The sequence below is a fragment of the Megalops cyprinoides genome, chromosome 8 (genome assembly GCF_013368585.1).
Source record: "Megalops cyprinoides isolate fMegCyp1 chromosome 8, fMegCyp1.pri, whole genome shotgun sequence".
Taxonomy (NCBI): Eukaryota; Metazoa; Chordata; class Actinopteri; order Elopiformes; family Megalopidae; genus Megalops; species Megalops cyprinoides.
Window position 1 is genome coordinate 30,533,826 of NC_050590.1, and position 20,165 is coordinate 30,553,990.

Below are 20,165 nucleotides of genomic sequence, written 5' to 3' on the forward strand. Positions count from 1 at the left end.
GCTGCTTGCAGGTAAACCTGTGGTTCTAATTAAGGTACAGAGGGATTACTGTGTTTTGGGCCACAGGTAATGCAGCAAACCATGAATTTGCACTATAAAATAGCCTAATTTTGGTGCATGGGTTTAATGCCAGTTGCTCCATCCTTGCTCAAGAGTACAATGCTTGGGACTTGAACCTACCACCTTCTGGCCACCAAACTCTGTTCCCAGACTGCTGCATCACAGTGCTGTCCTGTATAAGTATAAGAAGTGACAGATGTTTTAGGTATGGGGAAAGGTATTTTCCTGGCTTCACAGGTTGCTTATTGTTTCTTTGCGAGGGTCTGAACGTTGGGCAGAGAAGGTGACTGCTGATTGCATCTCTGGGGACTAGGCTGCTGACTCTGGGGTTGCGGCACGGGCAGCTCTCTCATGGGGGCTGGGTGATTAATCTGGGCTACTCCTTCGCCATCCCTCAGTGTAGGAGCGCAGGTTAAAGAGCATGGGGATATTGTTGTTTAGATAACCATGTTTATGTAGTGTCTAACTATGCAGAACTGTTAGACTTTCCTTTGTGACTTCTTTAGTGCATTGCATGCGGGAATTGACATAATATGTGAAGCACTTCTTTTGTGGGAATTATTTTGTTAATAGTGGCATATAAAATTGTGGAGTAAATGGATTGATTAATCCACTGTAGACTGACAAACCTCCAATGACATGACAAAAACTGAACTGAAACTAATACTGTCTATTGGGACTGATTCCACAATCTCTTTGACCTGACTGAGTGGGGGATTCTCAACTAGCTTTACTGCTATTTATTACATGCAAAAGGAAACCATAACTGATATGTAGATCATTGTGTGAATTTGAAATGAATGTATGCACATTGAATTGTCTTGTGCTGGGTGAATCTACACAACCTTGAGACAAAACCTTTGATCTGAACTCCAGCCATCAGTATCCGGAGAAGGAGTTAGTCTGCCAAATGCATTGTTACATTGCAACCACTAGGCTGAGGTCAGGTGTACTACAGGTTGATTGGGTCTCATGAGCAAAGCACACAGGTGGGGCTCTGGGTGTGTAAGGGAGGACCGACACAGTCTTCATTCTGAAAAGATAAACTGGCCCTTTTGTCCATACACTCGAACGGAAATACATTTGGGTTCCAGCATTCACAGTATTCATTCACTTTTGTGTTCTCAGGGGTGCATAAATGCGGGGTGGATTGCACAGACACGTCCAGCATATGCCTGCCTTGTTCAGACTCACTGTCTTTTGTTGTTTGGATGAGGTTGGACAGCAGAACTCATTTTCCCATTGATTTTTTATTGTCTCATAATATGGAGAGAATAATGTCTTGTTTCCTGCTATTTGGACAGTTCTACATTCAGACTAGGGAGTAAATGAACACTTTTTTCACTGGACAGCCTTGGACGTGTTTTGAGCGGGTGGTGCCACTCTGTATCAGTTTAGAAGCTAGGGAGATGGATGACATCACTCTCCACAAGCATTCCTCAACAGCGCTGAGTGCTGATTCCACTGGCTTCGCTTTCCACACGGCCCAGTGCACGGCAGCGTGGTGGCAAAGCATGCGGGCTGTTACAGGATTGGTGAGAGTCACTCCGAGCATGGCTATGCCACCAACACATCCTGGAGGAACAGAGGCTGTCACTGGCGACGTGGCTGAGGTGGTGGCAACTCTTCCTGCTCGGGGTGCTTTCTCAGACTTGTGAGATGTGCTGGGATCCAGCACAACCAGCTGGGTTGTTTTGGAAAGTCACTAGGGCTCCAAAAGCCACAGACGCTGCAAGCAAACAGTGCAATGCCTTCAAAAACAGAAAAAAGGAGGGTAGATTCATCTGCTAAAATAACACCCCCTCCCCTCCACCCACCCCCAAAGCCATGTCTTTTAAAAAGTCATCATCCCATGGTTCTGTGTTGTAAACGGGCACCACTAATCAGTGTTGATCTGGTGTTCTGTTTCAACTGCATGCATTTAATGACCAGAGGGGTTGGGGTCCCCCCTTCAAGTCTCAGCAGTCTTGATCCTTCAGCAAGGGATTCAGGTGAGGGCCACAATGCCTCAGCCTGAGCTCTGCATTCCCCTCTCCTGTCCTGTGTCAACACAGCCCTGCACAGATAATAGGCACAGGAATGCTTTGCTGACTTGGTGGTGGGCTGGCTGTTTGGGGGTGGTTCAGTCCCAGGACCCTATGCTCCTCCCAAAGGGGAGCAATATACACCCCTGTGCCTCTCCTCGGGTGTCCTCACCCTTTGGGGTGAGGCAGAGCTGAGAAAAGAAAGAAAAACGAGTCCAAGCAGTTTCTCTGCGGTTCCTCCCTCTCCATACAAAACCAGAATAAGACGCTGGAAACCCCCACCCCCCACTGCAAGGGATTTTAAAGCACTGATTCTTGTGGGGAACAGAGATGGATTCCACAGCAGCTCTCTCTAATGGCCCAGGTACTTTGTTGGGTAAGAGACCTTACAACCTGATCAGATTTTATGGTGTATTTGAGTCCAAAAATACAATGTCCTACAAGAAGGAGCAGTTCACTGATTTGGCCAATGTGCATGCCTGTAGTAAACCTAAATGTGTTATGAGACTATTTTTTTTGGCTGCTCAATACCAGATGGCTTTTTGGAGGAGGTGAGGGATGGGGGGGGGGGGGGGGGGGTTGAGGGGGGCTTTAAAGACAACATTTCATTAATGGGCTTGGAAAGACCCCTTACACAAATAAACAAACAGACCAATGAGAAGTCTATGGACATGGGGGTCAGAGGAAATTAGCTCTGATCCGTTTGTGTGCTGCACTGGGGGCCAATTTCAGTCACAGCATGATGAAATGCTTCAGGAGGGCTAAAAACAGCCTCACAGGAAAGCTATGCTCTGGAATAGTCCCTCTCGCTGGCATTTTCTACACTGAATTTGTTTCAATATGACAAATGACTTTAGCTCGTTTTCTGTGTGGAAATGAGGTGAAATAAAGGGTGAGTGAATTGTTCAGTTCAGTTCTTGTGGGGAGAGAAATTAACCTGATACATGATTGGTTGTAAGTTTGTTATAAATCGCAGTATGCGTTAAGAGTTACATCAGCATGGGAAGCCCCGCTTGGTGAGAGCTTTAAGATGTTGCTCAAGTCATATCATGTTCTTTCACTATTGAATGTTGCCAAAAAAAAAAACCAACAACATTGCTGTACATTCACTGAGTCATTTTTAGAAGTCCCCTGAGAGTTTCTTCACAGCACCATCAAAATGACTGACTCCTTTTACTGTCGAGACTTGCATCATGGCAATGACCTCATCTCAACAAGACACCCCCCACACCCTCTACCACCCTTCCTACATCACTCTCTATCTATGACACAGACTTCAGTCAGTTCATCACTCAAACACACAAAAAGGAAATACATAATAGTTTTTATCATTGGCAATAAAGGGAGTTCATTATCTAAACAAAGACTGCTGAGAACTAAGACTGTATAAACCAAACAATTTCAATAACAGAAGAATAGAGGGTCCACAATGGGGTTCACCTGAACTAGTTTTATGTGTGGCAGTACCTTAAGTTAACTTAGCTGAGTCAAGAAGTGGGAACACACAGCCACACTAGGTAATGAAGTTTCTAAGTTCTTTGTCTTGACTGAATGACAAATTTAAGCAAACCTTACTTTCTGTTGCTCACACAAGATTTGTCCTTAACTCCAGTGGTCACAGAACCCATAATGTCAAATAGGTTAGTAATGAGAGGAAATAAAAAAGTTGTTCAAAGTTATGGACAAACCACAACGTGGTTGTTTTGAATTCCAGCATAAGTTTGACACCATGTTGGGCAAAACTCCAAGCAACCAAACGGTGTACAGGAGTATGGAAACAAAGGGATGAGTCAGTGTTCATCTCAGGGTCCTTCACCAGCAGGAAATGAGGCTCAGGTCTGTCTCTTGAGCCTGTAGTCAGAGGAGAGGAAGAGAAGAGGAATGGTTAATGCTCCTTCCTTTACCATCTCCGTCTGTTCTTTCTCTCCAGTCCCAAAGTTTGCTTTCCCATCCACTCTTTGACAGCCAAATGCCAAACTTCACACTGCAAATGTAGCATGTAGATGAGGTGCCAAGTAAGGTGGAACTGAGATCGAAATGACCCGAAGCCCATGTGGTTATCAGTTTGCGAGACTGTTTTGTGCCCTTGGATCAGTGGAGCTGCTCTCTTACTGCTCACAATGAACACTTTGCTGTTCTCATGGGGCTGTTCTTTTGTTTGGCTTCACCAGTATGTGGAAAGCAATGGACTTCCATTGAGCATCTGACTGTTCAAAACAGTGAAATCTTGTGGAGAGAGGCTTTTGAATGTGATTCAGGATATAAATTAGGGAAGGTGCTGTCAAATGTTTTACTTAATTTTTTTAGTTTAGCTAGGAAATTTCAAGTATATTTTGAACAGATCATCAAAATATGAGTTACTGAATGCAACAGTTTCTGGCAGCAAAATCTACTGCATGCAGCTGGCCAGCAAAGAGCTGACATCATAATGGTGTTAATGTATTAAAGAGTGTTAAACATCACCCCAAAAAAAAACAATGAAGGCTCTCTCTGCCAGAAGGGTTTACCCTAGCTTATCTTCACTGCCATACTAAGTTCACTGCAGCGCAGAAGCTGCTAATCCTGTGCTGCTCCCACTGCTGGTCTGTTCATCATTGTCTCCGACAACCAAGGCACACGATGCTGCCCCATCTGGATCTGCAGCTTTTGGCTTTCCCCACCTTCAGCTTCATTTCCAAGGTGAGCATGATGGGACTCGCGCTGTTGTGGATTTGCAGACAGCTTGATGGCCAACAACATTTCCCAGATTTGAAGTCAGGGCCTTTAGCCTGGGGCTGTTGCTTTTGAATGAGATTCTAAGGAAGTTGACATATTGTTATAATTGTTGAGAGAGGCAACTGTGCTTCAACACAAACCAGAGGTTTTGGCAGATCATTTTTCGACTACTGTGAAACCCAGGAGAGAACTCTTCCCCTCTGCATCAATCAGTACCAGCGGGAGGGAAAATTGTTTGCTTTGATTCGCCTTAATGGAAACAGATTTTCTGTGCTGATGAGCTGATGAAGTTGAGAAATGGGGGGGGGGGGGGGGTTGATTTATTATATAATTAAGCCAATCATTAAAACGAGGATTGCAAGTCATTCATCTGCCCCCTGCCAAACAATGAAATAATCCCATTATGCTGATCAAAGACAATGTAATGGAATACAAAGAAATTTTCAGCAATACCCTGTTCTTGCCATGTCCTTTTACATTTCAGGGTGATGAAGCATGGGGGGGATGCAGTGTGGGTATTTTGTGCTGCAGCATGGCCTTGTCTCTTCCTGTTGTGGAGAGAGTGACAAAACTGCTTCCCCTGAGCCATGGGAAAACTGCATGTCCTTCACAGCCCTGACTTGCAGGCCCCGATTACACCCCAGCCACTGTCCAGCCGCCTGCTGACCTTTTTACCCCCTCTGCAAGAGGAGCGGTCCAGAGAGGGGCAGAGGGCACTTGTGGCTCGAAAATGGGCTAATGGCTCTGGAAATATGCCAGAGCAAGGCAGCGTCACTTTGATCATGGCATGTATTTATGGGCCGCTCCACCCGGACAGATTTTCTGCCCAGGACTGTCATAAAACAAGAGTCGCTGAAGCAGACTGTCCCTGAGTGGTGCGAGCCATCTGGGATTCATTAGGGAGCCATTAGTGACGCACGCTGCCTAAATTGTTCCAGAAGCTCAATAAATGTATACTGTAATCTGACACACCGAGACACAGATGGGACCTATTGACGAGCCTAACGCTGCTTTGGTCCCGAAGCCATGGGATCGTTCTTCTGCCTCTCTGCAGTTTGCCCAGGGTAAATATGTCCAGGGGTATACAGTCAACTAACACAGACTTGCAAAATAGAGAGCATATCTGCATGCATTGCATTTGCTCGCTGTTGACACATCACATCAGATCTATGCACAGGGCCCTTAGTTAAGCCACTGCATGCTACCCTACTACTAAATCTTGAGCAAAGAAAATGATTGTAGAGGCCAGGGTGAGCTGATGTATCCCTCTTGTGAGATAGAGGTGGCTGCCAGTGATTATAATCCTCTTCCGACCAGCATGAGAAAACAGCTGATTGAGTTTATCCTGGTGCTCCCAGAGCCCGTGAGCAGTGGCTGGGTAATAGGCTGCCTGCAACTCAAATTGTCCACCATGCTGGACAGTTGGTTTATATTGAGGCTGGTTCACATCAGCATCACTCCCCCCTTGTTTGGTGGACACTGACAGGGCCTTGCTGAAAATAACAACAGGTTTTCCAAAATGATGCGTGAAGAGTCTCCACTCTACCTCCAAGTCTTCTTTAGCTAACTCTCCATGCTTTACTCTGGACATCCAACCAGCTGCTGGCACAGCATGTCCAGTGTTGTGAGAATGCACTAGGAGAAAAATCAAATTTCACTTCACTCAAACCTCAGTGTGGTTTGCCCTTAGCTTTGTGTAGTACATGTAGGCAAGTAGGCTTGGGATTGATGCCTTTTTCATGCATCAATAATCAGAAAATTTTCGTGATGATTATCGATATATATCAGCATTTTTCAGATAGAAATAAATAGGTGTAAATAAATAGACAAACCTTAATTATTTAAGTTGCGAAGGCTTATCGGTATTCAGTGTCACATAAGGAAGCACCACTAGATGGAGCCGTATTAGCCTGCCTGATTGTGAACGAGCAACCTAGTTGTCAGGTCAGATTGTGTCATCATAACAAATTAACAGGCTAATAATTTCAGCAAATCATAAATGTAAGCACATTGATTGAAAATAAGATTCTTTATTACGTACACATTCCCAAGAGAGATATTTTGTGTAGCCTAGATAGAACAATATGCTTATGTTATAGGCCAACATAAAGTCTGTTATAAACGGTATGAAAAAGGCTGTTATAAATGTTATGAAAATAGGCCAACATAAAATCGGTCTCATCTTAACAGCAAAACAACAGTTAGCAAAACATTGGACGTTGCATTCTAATTAACAGAACTAGGCCCAATGGCCAATGCAAAGCCTAGTCTAATGAACAGTATTTTTAGTGAGAAATATGAGCATGTCCACATTGTTTGGATCCTAACGTGAATGCTGGGAAGTGACAATGTTGCCAGCCACAGAGAACACCCTCTCACTGGGAACACTAGTAGCATGCATACTGAAGTAGCGTTTCGCTAGCCTGGACAGAGTTAGGTATATGGCAGCATGACATCTCCACCAATCCAACGGACATTTGGTCATAGAGATGGGAGTTTCCTCCTTGTAGAGTGACAGCTCATGTCGCACAGCGTCTCGCGGTAACAGCCGGTCTGCTCTACTATTCTCACAAATGTCAAAGAGACTGGACATTCTTGTAGACCTAGTGTCAGTCAGTCGATCGCAGTGATCTGTTGCCATCACTTTGGCTGGTGGTGGGTCGGAGCTTGTTTCACCCACGTCTGCCCCCGTCTCAGTCGCTAAATCTATGAGCTTGGCCTCAAGTTTCTGAAAGATTTTTTCTTTATTGTTCATGTCAAAAAATTAGAGTGTTTTAAAACGTGGGTCAAGGGCAGCGGCAATTTCCATAAACTGAACAACAGCCTCTGTTTGGTAGTGTGTGCTGAGATCCCGGTTTATTTCAACTTTACAGTCTCTCTGGATAGGCGAATCACCAGCACATGGTGCTGATGCTGCTGAAGTAGAGAAGAGGTGACCTTTGTCTCTTGGTGGCCTCTTTGATGGGTTCGAGAACAGGCAGTAGGTCTTTAATCTGAGCAAGCTCGATTTCCGTGAGGATGAGATCTCTGATATCTGCCCTTCCAGAACTGGTGAGAACTGCACAAATAGCGGGTTCCTGCTCAACAATATGGGTCAACACATCATAAGCAGAATTCCATATGGTTTCAATGTCTTGCACCAGTCGATGCTGTGGTAGCTGTAGAAGGACCTGCTTGTCCGTGAGGGACCTGGATGCTGTGACACTGCGTTTAAAATGTCCAACAACGCGCCTGCACTTTCCCAAAACTCTACTCACTGTTCGGACCGCCATTCCCCTTTTCCTTGGCAAGGTTCAGCTTGTTGGCCATGCAGCCAATGTGTTGTCACTCGAGAAGCTGCAGGGCATTTGTAATATTCCGAGCATTGTCAGTAATATACACGGGCTGTGGGTCACGCAGTAGAATTTCCCACTTACTCTCCATGTCTGCAAGGCTTTCACACAGGTTTTGTGCTGTGTGACTGCATCCGCAGGGAGAAGGTTGCAGGACAAAAGAGCTTGTCTCAAATGCTGAATCAATTACATGTGCAGTAACCGTTACGTAGTCGTCAGTAGCTTGTGAGGTCCAGGAGTCGGTAGTAAGAGCAATGCGCTCTGCTTTCTCAAGCTGCAAACGCACCGTGGCTGCATATCTCCGACTATAAATTTCACTACACAGTTTGGTAGCTTTTTAGCCTGTGGCGAATCAATTGGTAACTTCTTCCTGGTGATCAAATTTTCCGCAGCTGTAGTTCGTACTAGTGTACTGCCTTTCGCTGTACATCGCTGCCATTCTCTATGATATTTGTTCATTGTGATATTAGATTGGTTGTGTTTCTGGAGAATGGAAATTCTGTCTTGCACCTTTTGCACACAGTTTTTGTTTTTTCCAGGTATTGGCCAGCTCCATCAACCCAGACTCCAAAATGAGCCCAAACGTTGCTTTGTTTGCCCTTTCCCCAAAACTCTCCAATATTTTTGTCCATCATAACATTAGCCTAGCCTAATTTACATACACCAAAACATACACCAGCAGCACAAAAGTAGGGGCGAGAGAGGTGAGCGAGGTAACTTAGTAATAACTATACAAGGCCTATAGATTTTATACGGCCCCCTTGTGGGCTCCGAAAGCTAATATTTCAGACTACATTAAACGGAAGGCCAACTGAATGAATTGGAAAGCACACATATTAGGTGTCTAATTTAAATGTTGGCTAATGTTAATACATTGATGCCTCAAAAATATATAGCTAAAATAACGTGCCGATCAATAATCAATATATCGATATTTTATGACATCCCTAAAGGCAAGCACTACTGAAATGACTGAAAAGTGTTGTTTAAGATACAATACAGAAATCCCTCAAGTAAAGGACAAACTGAACTGAAACAGTAATAGACTGAGCAGTGGCTTTCTTGTGATTGCTGCACCTCTCTGCCCCTGTTGATGCTCAGTGAATTTGAAGACTACTACTCCATTCAAAGTCAATGCTGCCTCTCCTCAGACTAACACCCAGAGTGACTTGCCTCGTCCTTAGCCAACTCATTGGTGTATAGAATTGAAGGAAGAAAGTTCCAGAAAGCATGGTCTACCGCACATTTATTGTTTCTACTGTTACCCACTTTTCATGTATTCTTGGGAGTTGCCATTCTGTCAGTACCTTAAACGTGCAAAACATTTCATAAAGTGCACACCATCAAATGCATCTGGTGACACAATAGGTTGGGAAGTCTTCTTGTTGTTTATCACTGCATTTTTCAATATTTACTGTAGGTTGAGAAACCCAACTGCTTACATTCACGTAACCCAATAAATATTTGGGATTTGATGTCCATACAGTACAAGAGATTAGAAAAATGTGAAGACTTGTGAGTATTAATTTGGTGAATCTAGCTGTGTGTGTCACAGCTGGTGTGAATCTTTAATTGCATCACTGAACAGGGCGGGAGTGCATGTTTACCAATGACGTAAACAAACAGACATTCCAAGTTTTCAAACGGTTCAGGAGGTCGGACACTAACGTTTATCCAAAGCCAACACAAAATCTAGAAGCAGATGGTCTTTTGGATGTGTCTCCCATTTTTATGCATTTACACGTCATTGTTTGGAAAGATTTGTGTGCTGGTCGTTTTACATTGTTGTGTTTTGTTTAGCTTACTTGTACTTGTTTTATTCCAATGTAGACAGAAAATGGTTATCTTGCTATTCAGTTTATATACCACTGTTTATTCATGTTTAGTAACTTTTATTGTTATTATTAATATTCTCTCTGACCAGATTAAAACAGTAAAATGTTATCTGTGCCAGATATTTAGGGTATTACTGTACTTCACACTGATACATAGTGTTGACCCTATTCATGCTGTCTACAAATTAAACATACAAAACATATCCTTCATCTCATTCCTTTTCCTCCTTCCTTGCACAGAGTGACAGCACAGCGGAGCATTGAGGATGCTGAGGAAATTGAGCGGGAGCGGCGTCGCAGGGCGAGAGAGGTGATCCGCAGCACCAGCAGCCAGTCGAACTCTGGGCCCATGGTCGAGGACAACCTGTAAGTCACGGGACTACATGCAGGTGTCCTCCAGAGCTTCTATGTAGCCTACAGATCTGGCACTGTCAATTTCTCTGCCCAGCAGGGGCTCTGTGTGGAGCCAGACAGCAGTTTAAACCTGATATCTTAACGATCTATCCCCTGTTTTCCCTCCGCCTGTGGCCCTTCCTGTGCCAAATGTCTCACTGTGGGGACCACCATTTCAGCCTGTCTTTTGTGATGTGTTTCCTGTAGGCGAGTAAAGTAAAACTGTTCGGCAGGATGAGATACGTCAGAGCACATAGTGTTCAGCTTTCACGGTGAACTCTGAGTCGCGATGATTGATGTCTCAGGGGTGCTATACGCATTTTCAGAGTTTAAAGGTAGAAAGATTGAGAGGATTTGTCCTACAACAGCTTGTGCTGTAAAATCTTGAGTATCTAGTTTGCCCATCTTGTAAAAAAGAGAATTTCTCAAGCAGTTTCTGAAAATCTTAAAAAAGCTGGGGCATTAACAGGAACGAATAATTATGAGGAATGATTATTATAAACGTTTGTTCCTAATCCCATGCATATGATAATTGGGTACTGTTTTCATCTGCACCTCTTCCCATTATTAATCATTTTATTGGGAATATATGGAATGTTCACAGAAAGGAAAGGTAGATCCAATGCAGGAAGATGACAATTACTGTATCCGTGATTTTAGGGACCCAGTGAACAACAGTTAGTATTGAGGACAATGATATCAGGGCAGGTCTTCAGAGAGCCACTTATCTGCTGATGGGAAAAGACAGCACACAACTTCCTGGAATATCTGTAAGACTTCTTTTGTAAAACCCAGGATCTCTCAGAACCATTAATTAAATTGTTTCCCTCCAGTTAATAGTTTGACAGTTTTCTTCACTGCCTGTGCTCTTCATCGTAGCATATAAATTAATTTGTGGTGGACAGTGTAATCACTTCTCATTTCCCGGTCATTGTCTGAGTGGGTGAATTCCAAAGTTCCAGAATGGAATTCCTGAGCTGCAAAGTTTAAATGAGGTCGTTTGTGGATGAGACACGCTTTGTCTCCCACCCATCGACTCACACTCACCCCCTCTCCCATCTCTCTCCTCCCTCTCTCATACACACATACTCTCTTTCCCTCACTGTCTCCAACTCCCTCCCTCCCTCCAAAATCTCTCTCTCCCTCTTTCCCTCCATTATCTCTCTCCCTCTCTAGCTGCCCCTCTCCCTTCCTCTCTAACTTTCCCTCTCCCCTCACATTTTTCTTCTCTCATTTTCTCTCTCCATCTTTGTCTTTCTCTCTCCCTTTCCTGCCTCTCTGTGGCAGTCTTGCAGCTGCCTTTTCATTACTCAAGCCCTTAAGAATGTTTACTACAGTGTGTCTCTGGAAAGCACTGCACCTCATGGCTCTTAGCACTGCTGCTGCTTTTAACCTGAGCTTCCAATTATTGTCTCTGACTTGCTTGCATGTGGGGAAAAAAGGGCCAGAAAGGTATAGATTACTAACATGAAATGGGCCTGAGGAAGTCTATACCTGTGGTTTAGGTATGAGACTTGCTTAAATCACGTCAGGAAAATGTTTGCGCCACATCCAACATGTGCTGTAGTCTGTTTAGTACCATCAGGTGTCAAGTGGTAGGGTCAAATGTGAGGTCAGGGATGTAGCAGTTTTTTACTGGTATAGCTGGTGCCTGATATTTGTGTCTGTGGCTTTGACATCCTCCCTCAGTTTTACCACTTCCTCTCTGGCAGTGCCTGGACAGCACTTCTCTTAGTTGTTTTGATGCTAATATGTTGAAAAAAAGTGTGCTGGTTGTGAGTTGTTTTGCATAGGAGGGACAGCTTTTTGGGTTGGGAAAGTCAGACAAAAGCAATTGGCTACACCTGTGATTTAACAAGCAAAGAATCCAAACAGTGTGTTGAGTGGTTTTTATATGAATGCTCCTATATTTATATGAATTTCTGTCAATCTGGTAACAGTCTGGTTCCATCTGGTAATGTTAGTTTTCTTTAATAGAAAACCTGTTTAATCATCCTGTGGAATGTGGACCACATTCCATTCCGACAGCTCCTGGGAAGATAAAGTGTGCTTTCATTACAAGGCTCTTAATGAGGCAGGAATGGAGAGAGGTGCATGGTGTATCATTAAAAATCTCATGCCTCACTTTTCCTTTTAATTAATGAAATGCATTTTTGGCCTTGGCCAAGAATTTAAATAGCAGTTGTGGACATTTGCAGTAACAAGGGGAAAGCCGCTCAAAGTTTATTGGGGGAACTGCCGATTCTGTGTTATTGTGTCAAGGAGAAACACCCAGTAAATGTACCTTTGAGTACACTTACATATGGCTCAGTGCCTAGGACCATGTCTCAGTTGGATGTGTTGTGACAGAAAGCCCAGCTGTCATATACATTTAAACCTCTTTTCCATAGTTGCCTACCCCACCTGCCCCCTAAATCTCAAAATTGGCATCTTGAGGCCAATCACAGATGATATGATTCAAAGGCAGGGAGAGAGCACCATCACTTTTGAGACTTGTGAGAGGGAGTACTCTGAGTGTACCTGTCATACTTTACAAGTGGGCTACCACCAAATCCTTGGTGTCACCACTTCAGAATGTGACTGCAGCCATTGCTTTGCGTATTGCCAAATTTGCTGCTGTCTTGCTCACTCACTCAGGGGTTTTGATGCATGTATTGTGACTCTTAGACATGCAGCATCACCTGTTGCTTCTACCAAACCACACGGTATTTCTTTCTGCTTGTCACTTCTGCAGTTTGTCATGGTCATGGTCATGTCATGTCATGTCATGGTCACTTTGGGTCCGCAGATGTATCCACCCCAGTGTTGTCTCTATAGCTCCTGTTTCACTGCTGCCCAGTGGGTGTTTCTGTGTCAGTACAATGGATGCTGCCATCTTGTTGTTCCCCTACCAAAGTTCTCTCTGTGCTTGTCTCTCTGTGCTTGGGAGAAATAACTGCTGGACAGTTATGTTGTTGACCAATCAGGCTGATGATGTGTCCTTATTTATTAGAATTTAGCTTGTCTCTGGATACACCAGCAGACAAGGCAGCATCACTCATTTGCTTCTGGAGTCATACTCAAAAGGAAATGTTGTGCGTATTCAGTGATGGCCAGATGTGAGATGTCTATGTGTCATAACAAACATGTTAGCACGGGTCGGGGAGATTTATGGACCTGTCTGTTTACATGTCCACAGTGTCCCTTTCCATGGAAAAACTGGGGTCCTGCTGTCTGGCCCCCACCTGTTTAAATGTTTAAATTTGGCCCACATTCCATCCAACTGCAGTGCATTCTGCCCTTAACAAGTCTAGGCAAGTGTTACTGCACATTTTCTGAGACTGTCACACAACATTTCTTTGTTAAGATCAGTGACTACCAAACAGATGATGTTATGTAAGAATCAAAAAAAGAAAAGAAAAGAGAAGAGGGAGTGGCCAGTGTGACAGTGTGACTGCACTGGTTTTGTATCTTTGACTGCCTTGTCCTCTCAAGTGCCCCGTGTCCATCGCCTGCCAAAGTGTTGTTGACACTTCTGAGATAAAGCTCCATGCTGACCCTGCTCACAGTCATCCCTTTGTTTGCACAGTAGTCAGCAGGCTCAGAGGCCCGTTGTCTCTGTGTCGACAAAGTGATGTGTTGTAATCAGGTATCACCCAGCGAGGACTCATTACATCCATCTGCACATTACCTCACACTGATTGCCTGAGCGTGGGGGCAACAAACACATTCAAATTCTGAAAACAGCACAACATCTGTTTTCCTGATTTATGTTTGATCTCGGCATGGCAGCGTTAATTGATAGGACCTGTGCTCCAGTCTGTAATATTCAAGCTAGCCTGTAACCTCCTCTAGCTCCTGTCTCATCATGTTCTTTCCTCCAGTGGCACGTGGACTCATGGCCCTTTTGGATTGCAGGTGTGTAGGTCACATGACACATGGCTCCATGTATAACACAGTGCACATACAGGAAATGTGAACCCCAGTCTTTACGGTTTATCTCAGTGAGGAGGCAGCGTGCAAGAAGTTCTGAGCCCTTTGGATGAAACAGAAATCAGATATCCAGAAAGTGTGCTTCTCTCTTTTACTTTTCCATTGTCTATTTGCTTTATGTCACACTGTCCCTCTCTTTCACTCCCTCAGCACATAGCATCCTGCATTTCTGCCTCTAAAAGTATGGGTCACCAGGAGACCATGTCATTTCAAAAGGCATTTATTTGTAACTTTAACACATCTGTAATTTAGGATTAAGAATATCCTACATTGTTTTCAACATTTGAGTATCAGTCCTGATTAATAATTAAAAATATCTCTCAATAAACACTTGCAACAAAAGGTTTGTGCAGATCATGATGAAACTTTTCTGATTAAAGTCTTTCTACTGTCCTTGGTTTCTCAGTGCTCCAGTCATTTTTACAACTTTTCAGCAGGGTGACACGGTTAACATATTTTTCTATTGACGTGTCTCAGGTGCCAGTCTGGGTGCTGGTGCTGTTGTATTGTGATTCTCACCATTCTTCTTTCTTTTTGGGGAGAGTCTGTACTTGCATTGTGACACTGTTTTTCCAGTTCAATTTAATGTGACTTTATCCCCACTGGGGCGATAAGAGCAAAGTAAAATGTTAAGATGGCTATGTTACGGGTACATCCTTAACACTGTTTTGTCCTCAGGTATGAGGGCGAGCTGAAGCCCAGCAGCCAGCAGTCCCTAGAGGAGGACGAGGGCTTCAGTGACTGGACCCAAAAGCTAGAGAGGCGCAGGCAGCGGCGCCTGGAGGAGCAGGGCCAGACTGAGGAAGAAGAGTGGGACCAGAATGTTGCTGTAGAGAGGACCCGCCACACCACGCGGCTGGCAAAGGGATGGGGGGACGAGGAGCAGGAGGAAGACTGGAGGAGGAAGGAGAGCGAGAGGAAGAGGTGGAGGGAGTGTGAGGAGGCAATGCAGGGTGATGACAGGGTGTGCCAACAAAAGGAGAGAGATGAGGAAGCGAAGAAGCTGAGGGAGGAGGAAAAGATGAAAGCGGTGAAGAAGAAAGAGCCTGATCAAATAACAGATGAAGAGGGAAAGGTACTGCTGTGCATTAGAGAACACAAAGGGACATTCAAATGTAAAGCATAATTTAGCTGTCACACAGGCTTTTAATTTGATATGAATGTATGGCAGCTTGTAAATATGATATGAAATGAATGCTGGCAGCCTTTAAACTGGGGTCACATCTTACCATAGTTCCCTAAAAATGTCATACATACTGATTTACAGTCAGAGCAATCTGTTTATTATTGAATTCTATTGTAGGAAAATTGGCCTTTCAGATCAGAAAGAAATTGAGAAGGATTGTGAATGGTGGTTACTGTGCATTTGCAGGCCAAAGAGAAGAGGAAAGAGGTGAAGGTCTCATACACATCCGAAGTCTTCCTGCAGCAGGAAGCGAAGCATATCAACAGCAATGGAAATGCAGCTGGGGAGGAAGTGATGTCACATCTTGTTAAAACAAAAAGGACACCAAGGTAATGTACCCTGGCAGGGCAAAAGTTTGACAGCTCATGAAATATGAACATATTCATGGATATGTTAAAGTTTAAAATAAAGATATGAATGCACCGGTACACAAACAAAGAATGTAATCTGAATGCATACAATTGTAACACTTGAATATCTCCATGTGTGTGTGCATACAGTACATTCAGTTAACATAGGGTTTCCCTATTAGAATAATAACTGCAAATAATCAGCAACATGCAATGACCAAATCTTTGAGCCAAACCAATGTAAACCCATATACTTTACTTCACATATAGAAATAACCAATTGTAAGACTCAAATCAAAATTGACAAATGATTCTTAAACAGGGAGTACTCTTTATTAAGAAAAATCCCAAACCTCATGAAATAATAAACCGACTTCCATTCCACATCAGGTGTTCATGGCATCTGTAGAGAAGCTGGCCACCACTTCTCTCATAAATGACCCAAAAACAAAAGGTTAAAAACCAATAATTTATTTTAAAATACAAAGATACCAGCCTATGCAAGCCTACAGCAGGGACAAAGTGAGCCTCCCCCCTGCCACACCTGTATTTAATAACCTTTCAATTAGTCAGGTGACTCGTTACCAGTGGCGGAGCCAATGGCTCATTGCAGAGGGGGCGAGGACCTGTAGTGGGCCCTTATACAGCCTATTATAGGCTGTATGGAGATGCAAGACAGATCCAAGGGGAAACTTACGGAGATGGAATGGTGGAACGGAGAGAAATGCGGATTACAATGAGATGTGCTATTTCGCCTATTTCCTATACTTTGGGACTCGAACAGAGGGCGTAATTTTTCTGTTTGTACACTTACACAAGGATACTGGACAGCGAATAAGGTTTTTTGTAACTCTATTGTGTCTGTGCTCATTCAAAATAAATACCACGGCGAGAAACTCAGCTAGGGGTAGGTTGAAATCATTACACCCTCAGTCTGACTTTTTATTTTTTGCCGCAATAAAGACACACAAACAAACTTTATTCAAAATATTCAACTAAATAACAAAAATGCATGTTCAGTCAGGCAGGCAGTTCAGTCAACCAACCCCCCCCCCCCCCCCGGTTGCTCCACTACAGCTCGTTACCCAACAAGCTGGTTCCCTTACAAATAGCCAACATGTGCATACAATTACCCAATGATTAATACACAATTGACAATTAGCCCTTAGGGAGAGGTAGTGAAGGCTGTCCCTCACAGCATCCCTCTTCCAACCCATCTCCTGCTTTCATTTCCCTGTTTATGATGGCCACACAAAGAGGTCAACAACCTTGGTCTATTGCAAGGGTCATTCATCAGAGTGCAAGCCAAATGAAAGTACCACTATAACCACATCAAATACACCCTTCATGATTTGACTATTTGGAAATTCATATCTACTGAATCATTATAATAGTTGTTGCGAATATCATTATCACACAGTCATTTTTCAGTGATTACTTTCTGCCCAAATTGATTGTGTTGCCTCCATTGTATATGTGCTTTGGCAATGCAATACATTCTGACTGTCATACCAGTAAAGCTGGCTTGAATTTGAAACAGTAAAAAAAGTGCAATGGCAAACACAGTGGATGTCATAATTTCCTGCTGCCCAACGTCCTTCCTGAGATTGGTCCAGTGTGCTCAAAGCCAGCAGCCTTCCTCATGTGCATGCTCAGAGCAGTAAAACATGGCAGAGCGGCGGAGGTCCTCATCTTCATCCTTCAGTCCCAGGTAAACCATGCTCTTCCTCACAAAGAGCCTTATCTACAGCTCTGGAGCGACAGATCTCCATCTTGTGCTACTCTTTCCACCCAACCCTCTGGACAAAAAGTCAGTGTTGGTAGCCTCTGTCAACATTGTGTGTCTTACACCAACCTGACTTGCACAAACACTACTGCCCTGATGTTAGGTGAAACGCTGTATCTTTTTGAATGTTAAGATGTGTTTTAGTGGCTTTGGAAGTAATTATGTGAATTAAGGGCTAAAGAGACAGCTTTGTAAATGTACATCTTCTCGATATACTGTGTCTGAAATATAAACATCATACCACATTTGAAACGGTCTTGGTTTGTTGAACCAGCTGTTATAAGCATTTTCTATTGTACTGACTCTCAATCCTTAAATGCACTTGTTCTGACCTATTCGTAGTTACAGTTAAGTGTTTTGTCGAATTACAGAGTACTTAGTTGTTGCTCAAGAATGGACTGTAAATTTTCTCAAAGATTATCTCTCAAAGATTAGCTGAATACAAAAAACGTACAGTTCTTTTTCTGCCTTTTTTTTTCCCCGCTGTTTTTGGGGTGCGGTTGTAACACACCTGTATAATATGTCTCTCTGTGTTTGTGCGGTAGTCACAACAACAACATAAACCTGGGGATTAGAAAGGTAATGTCACTATACCTATCACCCCTGCATGTCACAGCAGATTTGTTTATATTGACTTAATGAATGCAAAACAGCATTGATGCAAGGCGCATTTCTTCCATGGCCATTTCACACCTTTGTAAAATTTATCAAATTTATGGTATCTGGGAGCATTTTTTAAATATGTGTATCTCCATGTACATTTTACATTGTTCAAAATATGTGGTATGTCAGTGCACTGTACTATACAGTTAGCAATAAAGTGTTGATAACATGACAACTTTGCAATGTTAATTTGCAATCACCAGAGTGTATGGTTTGTTACCCAGGAACAAAGAGGCAGGTAACAATTACATTGAAATTTGTGAAGTGGTTCCAGAGCTGTAAAATGCTGCTGATTTCAAAGACAGTGAAATGACGGTCTTAGAGACAGTGAAATCCCTGGGTCAATTGAGTGGGTGGACTGGGAATGGGATCCAGGGGTTCTATTTCACAGGAGTGTGTGCCCCACCCTTAAATTGCACCCTCACACTTTCATATGAATGGGAGAAATGACCGCCATTGGGTCTGGGGGTTATTATTTGCTGTTTAAAGCAAATGTTCTTGAATGTGTTATATTCATGAGCTTGTTTGGGTTCTTTCTGGTAGCCTCTGGTATCTAAAAGGGTCCAGATCGTTCTCTTCATAATCTCTCTCCCTTCTCTTTTGCTGTTTCTCTTCCATTTTCTCTCTCCCCTGCCTCTCTGTTTCCTCTCTCTTCCTTGCCTTCCCTTTCCTTACCCCCCTCTCTCCATCTCCATCTCTCTCTGTACCTTTCCCTCTCTTCACCTCCATCTCTCTCCCCCTCTCTCCATCTCCATCTCTGTATCTTTCCCTCTCTTCACCTCCATTTCTCTCCCCCTCTCTCCATCTCCATCTCTCTCTGTTCCTCCTGTATCCTGTAGGAGCCTGAGCCAGACACAGGAGAGCAATGAAGAGGCAGAGGTGTTCCTTGAGACGGAGCAGAAGCTGGAGAAGATCCGCCGAAGTCACCAGGAGAAGGAGAGCCAGGAGCTAGAGCAGCTGAGGCAGCGGCAGGCAGAGGCAGAGGTGGAGTTGGAGGAGCTGAAAAAGAGGAGGGAGGAGAGGCGCAAAGTCCGCGAGGAGGAGGAGCGCAGGAGGGAGGAGGAGGACTACCAGCGCCAGCTCAGGGAGGAGGTGAGAGCTCATGCCCACACTGAGCCAAAATGCACACTGTGTTCAACAGCCTGTCACAAAGAACATCCAGGAGGAAATTGAAAGAAAGAGAACTGTCATTAGTATTTTGAAAGATAAAGGTTGAATACCTTCTTCTTTTCTCTGTTTTCCTTGCCTAAATCTTCTCTCATCAGTGCAATGACTGTTTTTGTCATGCACGTTTATGGATTTGTGATATAGCCCCAGTGTCTGTTTGGTTGACATCTCATGAAGGCGTATCTTCAGTGCTGTGCTCTGTAGGGTCATCTGCTCTGATTGGCTATGGGGATGGGGTGATGGGGCATGGTTGCAGGAGGAGAAGAGACACATGAAGGAGGAGATTGAGAGGAGGAGGATGGAGGCAGCAGAGAGAAGGATGAAGAACCTCAGCACCTCCAGCGCCGATGGAGAGGAGCCTTTCAGCCCACTCAGCCCCAGGAGCCCCTCCTTTAAGGTAAGCCTGCTGTCGGTCTTTCTGATACGCCACCCATTTTCCCCCCACAAAGACCAATCACCTCTCATCACTGATTTATTCCAAATTCTGTGACCTTAGTGCAACCATTCCTTTCTCCATTTATCCATTCATTTTGCCTCTGCGTGATAGCAGGTTTCAATTCTGTTTTTGCTGTAATTGCATTGTGTACATTAGAAGATAATCAGCTGTGCTGACATCATGAAATCTGATCACAAACTGCCATGCTCTGTATAACCATTAGGATTTAAAACTGCTTTTTACCTG

General features: G+C 43.8%; 1 protein-coding gene across 1 annotated transcript in view; it reads left to right on the forward strand.

Annotated features, from left to right (window-relative positions):
• The window catches only part of lsp1a (lymphocyte specific protein 1 a), a 38,480-nt gene that overhangs the window by 833 nt on the left and 17,482 nt on the right, over positions 1–20,165 (forward strand). Inside the window, exons 2-6 of the mRNA XM_036534906.1 lie at positions 10,207–10,332; positions 15,010–15,406; positions 15,704–15,846; positions 19,156–19,408; positions 19,740–19,880. Coding sequence (XP_036390799.1) covers positions 10,207–10,332; positions 15,010–15,406; positions 15,704–15,846; positions 19,156–19,408; positions 19,740–19,880 — 1,060 coding nt within the window. The remainder of the gene's footprint in view (positions 1–10,206; positions 10,333–15,009; positions 15,407–15,703; positions 15,847–19,155; positions 19,409–19,739; positions 19,881–20,165) is intronic.